At 35.5% G+C, this 9,474-nt stretch overlaps 1 protein-coding gene across 1 annotated transcript; it reads right to left on the bottom strand.

Moving 5' to 3' along the window:
- Positions 1 to 5,515: 5,515 nt before the first annotated feature.
- Positions 5,516 to 9,251, bottom strand: LOC112315312 (olfactory receptor 51V1). The gene has a single exon (XM_045204847.2). It carries the CDS (start codon positions 8,876 to 8,878, stop codon positions 7,898 to 7,900), a length of 981 nt encoding a protein of 326 aa, XP_045060782.2. The 5' UTR covers positions 8,879 to 9,251; the 3' UTR covers positions 5,516 to 7,897.
- Between the last annotated feature and the right edge of the window lie 223 nt (positions 9,252 to 9,474).

Here is a 9,474-nt window from a genome sequence, read left to right as displayed (position 1 = left end):
TAGGACATGACTACTTGCCATGACACACTTTTCGTTGAGAAGTTTGAATTTCAGACCATCCTGTGTGGTTGCTTTGGATCTCTGAGTTTGTAAGGCCTTCATGCAGGCCCCTCTGAGCTTGTCAGGGTTAGTATGTAGCATTTTTGTTTTGTCCACATTACTTTTATAAACTATACCTCCAAGGACTCCTCCCCCGCCCCGAAGAAAGCAATTCTAACAGTGAAAAGCCAAGAAAAAAAAATCTTCTGTATCTAGTAGGTGGAGAGTAAAGATAACTATTTTGAAATACATCAGTATTTCCAGTGTGCTGTCCATAATAAAGGCGTCCTCTCCGGTGACAAGGACTTTCCCAGAGCCTCGCTTAGAAGACAGAAGGGGACTGACTCGACTTCAGCCCCTCTAGCCTTCCTGTGTCACTTTAATAGGGAGGAGGAAGCAAATAAACACAAGTGAATGTCACAACCTGAAACTCACTACAAGAGAGAGATTTATTGTAAGATCATTAAAAGGTTTCCCTCCTTCCAGTTATTAGTTTCTGTCCCTTAAGTAGCCAGAATATCAGAAAAGACATAGCTCACCTGAACAATGTTATCAATTAAGTTTATCTAATTGATATAATTGATATTTATTTTTAAAATTTTAATTACATTTCATTGATTATACTATTGCAGTTGTCCAGATCCTCTCCGCCGGCCCCCCCACCCAGCACCCCCTACTCCCTTGGTCAATTCTTCCACCATTTTTCACGTTCATGGGTCATGCATATAAGTTCTCTGGCTACTCCATTTCCTACACTGTATTTTACATCCCCGTGGTTATTCTGTAACTACTTATTTGTACTTCTTAACCTCCTCACCTCTTCACCCATTCTCCCACACCCCCTGCCATTTGGCAACCATCAAAACGCTCTCCTTATCCATGATTCTGACTCTGTTCTTGTTTGCTTAGTTTGTTTTTTAGATTCAATTATTGATAGATATGTATTTATTGCCATTTTGTTGTACATAGTTTTGATTCTCTTCTTTTTCTTAGATAAGTCCCTTTAATATTTCCTTTTAATAATGGCTTGGTAATGATGAACTCCTTTAGTTTTTCCTTATCTAGGAAGCTCTTTATCTGCCCTTCGATTCTTGATGATTTTTTTTCTGGGTAGAGCAATCTTGGCTGTAGGTCCTTGCTTTTTGTGATTTTGAATATTTTTTGCCCATCCCTTTTAGCCTGCAAAGTTTCTTTTGAGAAATAAGCTGACAGTCTTCTGGGAACTCCCCTTAGGTAACTAACTTTTTTTCTCTTGCTGCTTTTAAGATTCTCTCTTTTTCTTTAACCTTTGGCATTTTAATTATGATATGTCTTGGAGTGGACCTCTTTGAATCCATCTTGTTTGGGACTCTGTGCTTCCTGGACTGGCAAGTCTATCTCCTTCATCAAGTTAGGGAAGTTTTCTCTCATTATTTTTTCAAATAGATTTCCAATTTCTTGCTCTTTCTCTTCTCTATCTGGCACCCCTATGATGTGAACGTTGCACCTCTTAAAGTTGTCCCGGAGGCTGCATATACTATCTTCATTTTTTTGCATTCTTTTTTCTTCTTGTTGTTCTCATTGATTGCTTTTTGTTCCTTTATGTTGCAAATCATTGATTTGATTCTTGGCTTCATCCACTCTACTGTTGTTTCCCTGTAAATTGTTCTTTATTTCAATTAGTGTATCCTTTGTTTCTGATTGGATCTTTTTTATGCTGTCTCTGATGCTTAGTGACCTTGAGTATCTTTTTATATGTCGATTGCCATCTGTATGTCCTCTTTGGAGAAGTGTCTATTCAGGTTTTTTGCCCATTTTTAATTTGATGTCTTGCTTTTTTTTAGGTGTTGAGTTTTATAAGTTCTTTATAAATTTTGGATATTAACCCCTTATCCGGTGTATCATTGGCAAATATGTTCTCCCATTCAGTGGATTGTCTTCTCATTTTGTTAATGGTTACCTTTGCTATCAAAACTCTTTAGTCTCACATAGTCTCATTTGTTATTTGATCTTTTGTTTTCCTTGCCAAGGAGATACAGCAGAGAAAATATTAGTGCAAGAAATGTCCAAATTTTACTGCCTGTGTTTCAAATCTTACATTAAAGTCTTTAATCCATTTGAGTTTATATTTGTGTATTGTATAAGAAGATGGTCTAGTTTAATTTTTTGCATGTATCTATCCAATTTTCCCAACGTCATTTATTGAATAGACAATCTTAACCCTCTGTATTTCCTTGTCTCCTTTGTCAAATATTGATTGTTCACAAAGGTGTTGGTTTATTTCTGAACTCTCTATTCTGTTCTGTTGATTTATATGTCAGTTTTTATGCCTGTACCATTGTGTTTTGAGTACTATGGTCTTGTAGTGTAGTTTGATATCAGGGAGAGTGATTCTTCTAACTTCATTCCCTTTTTCTCAAGATTGCTCTCAGTATTCAGGGTCTCCTGGGTTTCATGTAAATTTTTGGAATATTTGTTCTAGTTCTGTGAAATACGCCTTTGTTATTTGATAGGAGTTGCAATGAATCTATAGATTGCTTTGGGTAGTATGAGTATTTTAATGATATTAATTCTTCCTATCTTTAACCATGGTATATGCTTTCAATTATTTGTATCTTCTTCAATTTCTGTCTTTAATGGTTTATAATTGTCTGAGTAGAGGTCTTTTACCTCCTTGGTTAAATTTCTTCATAAGTATTTTATTTTTTGATGCAATTGTAATGAGATTTTTTTTTTAGTTTCCCTTTCTGATAGTTCACTATTGATGTATAAAGATGTAACCAATTTCCAGATATTCAGTTTGTATCCTGTTTCTTACTGAATTAATTTATCAGTTCTAGAAGTTTTTCAGTGGAATCTCTAGGATTCTCTATGTACAGTATCAAGTCATCTGTCAATAGTGAAAGTTTTATTTATTCCTTTTCAATTTGGATGCCTTTTATTTCTTCTTCTTTTCTGATTGATGTGGCTAGATTTTCCAGTACTATGTAGAATAAGAGTAGTGAAATCAGACATTCTTGTCTTATTCCCAAGCTAAAGGGAAACACTTGTAGTTTTTCCCCTTATGTATGGTGCTATCTGTGGATTTGTCATATAGGGCCCTTATTACATTGAGATATGTTGCATCTATTCCCACTTTGCTGAAAGTTTTTTTTTTAATCACAAATGCATGCTATGCTTTATCAAATGTGTTTTTATGCATCTATTGATATGACCATGTGGTCATATGATCTTTTATTTATGTGGTGTATCACCTTTATTGATTTGTGGGTATTGTACCAACCTTGCATCCCCTGACTGAATCTACTTTATCATGGTGTATGTTCTTTTTAATATATTGCTGGATTCTGTTTGCAACCATTTTTAGAAGGATTTTAGTATCTATGTTCATCAGGGATATCGGACTATACTTCTTTTTCTCTGTAGTGTCTTTACCTGGTTTTGGAACTAGGATAATGCTAGTTTCATAAAGTGAGCTTGAGAGTCTTCCTTGCTCTCAACTTTTTTTGAAATAGTTTGAGAAAGACAGGTGTTAGTTCTTCTTTGAATAATTAATAAAATACATCTTTAAAGCTATCAAGTCTATGACTTTTGTTTGGACATTTTAAAAATTATTGCTTCAATTTTATTAATTTTAATTCCATGCAGCAATATTTTCACTGATATGTCCCCAAGCCAAGGGCCATAAAGGAAAGAACAAACAAATGGGACTTCACCAAATTAAAAAGCTTCTACATGGCTAAAGAAAACATCAGCAAAATGAATAGGGACCCAATCATATGGGAAAATATATTTGCCAATGACACATCAGACAAGGGTTTTATCTTCAAAATACATGAAGAACTCATATGACTTCACTGCAGGAGGACAAACAAGCCAATTTAAAAATGGGCAAAGGACCTGAACAGAAACTTCTCCAAGCAGGACATACAGAGGGCCCAGAGACACATGGAAGGATACTCAGCATCACTAGCCATCAGAGAGATGCAAATGAGATCCACAATGAGATACCAATTCACTCCAGTCGGAATGGCCATCAAGGAAAAACTATGGTACATTTACACAATGGACTGCTACTCAGCAGAAAGAAAGAAGGAGCTCCTACCCTTTGGGACTGCATAGATGGATCTGGAGAGCATTATGCTAAGTGAAAAAAGCCAAGCAGTGAGAGAAAAACACTGTATGATCTCAACTATAAATGGAATCTAATCAACAAAACAAACAAGCAAACAAAATACAACCAGAAACTTTGAAATAAAGAACAATTTGACAGTAACTAGAGAGGAGGAGGGAGAGGGATAATAGGGGATAATGGGTGGGGGCATCAAGGAACATGTATGAAGGACACATGGACAAAGCCAAAGGGGATAGGTTTGAAAGTAAGGGGTAGGGATGGGTGGGGTGGGGGACTGTGGTGGGGTACAAGTGGAGACAAATGTACTTGAACAACAATAAAAATAAGTAAAGAAGTAAAAATAAAAAAGAATACTACAATAATGAAATTTTAGATTATATCGTTTTTCTTGTAAGATTTATGTCTTTTGTTCTGTCAGGGAATTGATTATACTAGGAGACTGCCTTGACCTTCTCAAAGCGTTTTTCTTTTTTTTTTCTTTTTCATATACATAGCATGACTCCAGAGTTGTCATTAATCTGCTGCTAATGTAGCTCCATTTGTAAGGCATAGTCATTTGGAAGTTTCAACAGACTTCATGGGGTGTTCAGAAAGGCCTCTCCATCTGGTTGTTTAGTATTCTAACATGTCCCAGCAATATGTGATTCCAGATTTCCTAACCATCTTACTTTGTGTCAATTGCTTTACTTTGTCAGACCCTCAGAGTCTTGTTCTGCATAGGTGCAGCTCACAGATTAAGGGAACTCTGATGTGAGTTTCTGTAGCACTTTACCTGGGAACTTTCTTCTCCTCCATTTCCCTCTCCTGAAAATTACACTACCACTGTTATCTCATACACCAATCCCTCCTCCTTGTACCTAACACAACTGAAGCTCTCAGTTTGTATTCTACTTCCCTATGCAATATATGGGAAAGTTTATTTGAGAAGAAATTGGGTAATAATGTATATTTCACCTCATGTGTTTCTCTTTGTGAAAGACAAATATTCCAAAAATATAAATACATATGTTGTCCATTGCCTGAAAATATTTTCTTCATATAATTTTGTATAATTTTATAGTTACAGGTAGTTTTGGAATAACTGTGAATGTTCACTGCAATGAAGGATATGGGCCACAGTGTGTTGCGTTAATCTTTGTGTACTGTTATATGTTTTAAATTTAGAAAAGTGAATTGTTTTTAAAAAATTAAATACCAAAATATGTACCTTTTATATTTCCATTGTAGTGCTTTCTATTTTTTTGTGTAGGTTACATTTTGGCAAACTATGGAACTGCAGACCATATACTGCCTGTAGTTGTTCTTGCAAATTTTGTGAGTTAGAAAACTTTTTGCATCTATAAGAGGTTATAAACACAAATCACAAAGCAAATACATGACAGAGACCATATGCAGACTAAAATATTTACTATCAAACTCATTACCCAAAATGTTTCTTGGAAATGCTGATACTTAAGATTAGAAATAACGAGTTTTGCAGTTATGAGATCTCTCAGCATTTGTAGCCATGAGAAACCATAAAACATTTTTACAAAATTAACATTTTATTATTATTATAAAATTAACAGATAAGAGCTAACAATGACCAAAAGTATAGAAGCTCTAAGGTAATATACATTTAACATTTCTTTTCTCTAGCCCTGACCAGTGTGCTTCAGTTGGTTAGATGTCTTCCCTCAAAGTGAAAGGTGGTTAGTCTGACTCCTGGGTTTCAGTGAGGGTGTGTGCAAGGGGAAACCAACCGATCCATGTTTCTCTCCCTCTCTCTCTTCCTGTCTTCCTGTCTCTCTAATAATAAATAAATAAGATCTTTAAAAATAATTCTTTTCTCTAGCCTCATTTAGGGTGTTAGTGTTAACATGTATGGTGATTTAATATTTGTACAGCATTGACATATTTAGTTCCAAAAATCTTCTGTTAACTTATATCTATATTAAAAGCATATGAGAGTCTCTGTAGTATCATACACTCTTGGAAATAATGGATCCTCATAATCATATTTTATTTTTTCCATTGAATGTAAGTATAAAATTTATGTGACCTAGTTTTTAAACTTTATGGTTATTTAATTTTAAATGATATTTAACGTCTTCTAATATTTATTAACCAATTTTATTTTTTCTAAGTACTGACAATTTAAATTTTATTTCTCCTTCCTATTGACTTATTTTGTATTTTACCATATTGATGTGTAAAACACTTTGCTTAAGTAAACTAATTATTGTCATGTGTTGAACTGCAAATATTTTAATATTTTGTTATTTATTATTTTGTGTATATGCATTTTATTAGGACTTCAGAAAAATGTCAATATTATGTATATGAACTAGATACCATATGACCTTTGAAGATTGAAAGTTATTTTTATTATAAGTCCACCACACCTTTTCTGATTTGGACAAATTTTGAATTTTTAAATAGAAGTAAGACCTCCGAAGTTAGTTAGTCACAAACCCACATTTTCCCTAGGTGAAGTTGTTTATCTAGTCTTCTATCTCTAGTTACACATTTTCTGATAAAGATTAGAACTTAAGAGTTATTAACTTGTGTGTTTATGTATTTGATACCAGTTTGTTTGTCTCATAGCTATCTATGTGCTTGAATGTATTTCATATTTATGTCAAAACAGTACTGCTTCTTTAGAATATGTGCTATACAATTTGAGTCATGAGACTAATAATTCAGAGTTTTTAGTATAGAAGAGGGGAAATGGCTGTGAATAGAAATTAGAATACTTGGAGAAATCCTTTAAGAAAATGAAATGTTTACCAAGTTTGGTCTCAGAAATTCAGAGACATAGTTCTACAAGGCAATCAAGATTTGCCTAATATAGTAGCAAATATGCTATTGTTTTTCCTCATCTGGTGATAAGAATGATGAAGATGATATGTTGCCAGAGATAAAACAATGGCATCTTCTCCCTTTGAAGATCCTCATGAATGGAAATTTCACAAGGTTTTCAGTCATGCTAAGCTTTATTACTTTCCTAAATGGTTAGTCATCTGACCTCACATTAATTATTAAGTAATACACATATTCTTCAACAGAATAAAATGCCCCTACCAAACATTTTTTGACTTGCTGATACTTGTCAAATCCAGAAAAGGTAAGATTCAATGAAGCACATATGTGAAGCATTTATTCTGAACACTAAAATATATCAATAACTCTAAGACAGGAATTAAGTTTGTGACAGTTGTAGCCATTTGTAGATATGTAAAATATCATGATAAAATTTCCTCTGAAGCAAGAAAAAGAGATGTCTGTTGATGAATTAGTGAGAACAGAAGGATGATGATTTGGAATGGCTCACAAGTGCACTGTTAGCCATTCTGAAAATATCATTTAAGGTTAGAGACCATTTGTAACTTTTGTGATTATCAAGGCAACTATTTAAATGGTGATAAAATTGTTCCTCTGTTGATGGATACAAACTATGTTTGGATAATTTTCTTGTAGCAAGAAATATTTCATGTAAGGTGACTGTTTCTAGACAGAAATGAGAGACATGTGATAAATGATTCTACTCTCAAAACTTCCAACACTGTACTTGAATTTAGACACAATGGGTTTTATTTCCATTCATGATATCTATAAATCTCTTAACTAGTGGCATATCATATAAAGTCTTAATGTTCAATTACTTTATACATAATTTAAATAAATATTCTTTTCCTCTCCCTGCCCATAGTTTTCTGCATCTAAACAACTCACTCCTTTTTAATTCAAAGTGTTTCACTTCTTCTACATGGTGAACCACTTCTTTATCCTGCCACGGATCTGTGGGGTCTTCACACTGTAGATGATGGGGTTCATCAGGGGTGGGAAGATAATGTAGATGTTTCCCATGAGAACATGAATCACAGGAGAGAGATGCTTCCCAAAGCGGTGCACCATAGTCAAACCAATAATTGGAATATAGAAAACTAGGACAGCAGAGATGTGGGAGACACAGGTCTGCAAGGGCTTGAGCCGCTCCTCTCGAGATGCAATAGCTAAGACAGAGTGCAGGATCAGAATGTAGGATACAAGAATTAACATGGAATCAAGCAAAAGGGTACAAATCACCAGAGCCAAGGCATAGAAACTGTTGAAGCGGGTGTCAGAACATGCTAGTCTCAGCAGGTCTTGGTGAAGACAGAAAGAGTGGGAGAGGACATGTAGACGGCAGTAGTGGAAAAACTTGAGGCGACTTATGGGAGCAATGATGAACATAAAACTCCTAACTAAAATTCCCAGTCCAATTTTGATGACCCTGGCATTGGTTAATATGGATGTGTACCTCAGAGGATTACAGATGGCTGTAAAACGATCAAAAGCCATGGTGAGAAGGACTCCAGACTCTGTGAGGGATAATCCATGAATAAAGTAAGTCTGTGCGATGCAGGCATCCAGGCTGACTTCCTGGCTGAGCCCCCACAGGATCCCCAGCACCGTGTGCACCGTGGACAGCCCCATGCACAGGTCAGTGAGGGCCAGCATGGCCAGGAAGTAGAACATGGGCTGGTGCAGGCTCGGCTCAGTCCGGATCACATGCAGCACCAGGCAGTTCCCCGAGAGAACCATAGCATAGATGATGGAAAAAGGGATGGAGAGCCAGGGATATTCCCGTTCCAGACCTGGAAAGCCTGTTAGAAGAAAGATGGAGGAATTGGTGTCATGAGCAGAAAGAGGAGGCATGGATAATTTGAGGTGCTTTTTCTGTGAGTCTGAAATTATGTCCATTTGGTAGGTAATATTCAAACAACTTATTTTCTCATACAGGAGCAAGGTGAGTAAAAGTGAGATATCATGTAGCACAGAATTCTTTAGATTATATTAAAAAGTCACAGTTGCTGCTGTTCACATCCATCATCCAAGAGCATTGCAACACTTAAGAATCTCATGCTATTTCTACCTGGTAGAACATTGAGAGTAGAAAAAATATATCTAAATTATTGGCCTTTTCTCAAGCAATTTTAAACTCTGCAAGGATTTGATTCCCAAAATGTACATTAATCCTTCAGTGCCATTGTGAAAAGTCACTGCCTTCACCTTCACAGGACCTTTTCATTCATCCTGTAGTTCAGTCTGTCTCCTCTATCCAGCAATCCCTGGTCCTTGCAAAACCTCATAGATATAGTTGTTTCTCTGCTCCCAAGAGAGTAGATAGTATCTTTTTAAGCTCTTGCATGAGAAAGAGCCAGAGGGCTATGATTTATAATATTGGGAAGGAGGCTAATGGGTATAAATTGACCTCAGGTCCCTTGGGACATTCTATTTATATTTTAAACAGAATGATGAAAACAACTATGCCTGACTGCAATCTGGAATAATCCAAG

The sequence above is a fragment of the Desmodus rotundus genome, chromosome 5 (assembly GCF_022682495.2).
Source record: "Desmodus rotundus isolate HL8 chromosome 5, HLdesRot8A.1, whole genome shotgun sequence".
NCBI lineage: Eukaryota > Metazoa > Chordata > Mammalia > Chiroptera > Phyllostomidae > Desmodus > Desmodus rotundus.
Note: the sequence above shows the minus strand (reverse complement) of the source record. Positions and strands in the feature narration are given on the sequence as shown.

Bases quoted from the DNA above. Each gene is read 5' to 3' on its own strand.
- LOC112315312 (XM_045204847.2), bottom strand. From the start codon at position 8,878: ATGGACATAATTTCAGACTCACAGAAAAAGCACCTCAAATTATCCATG.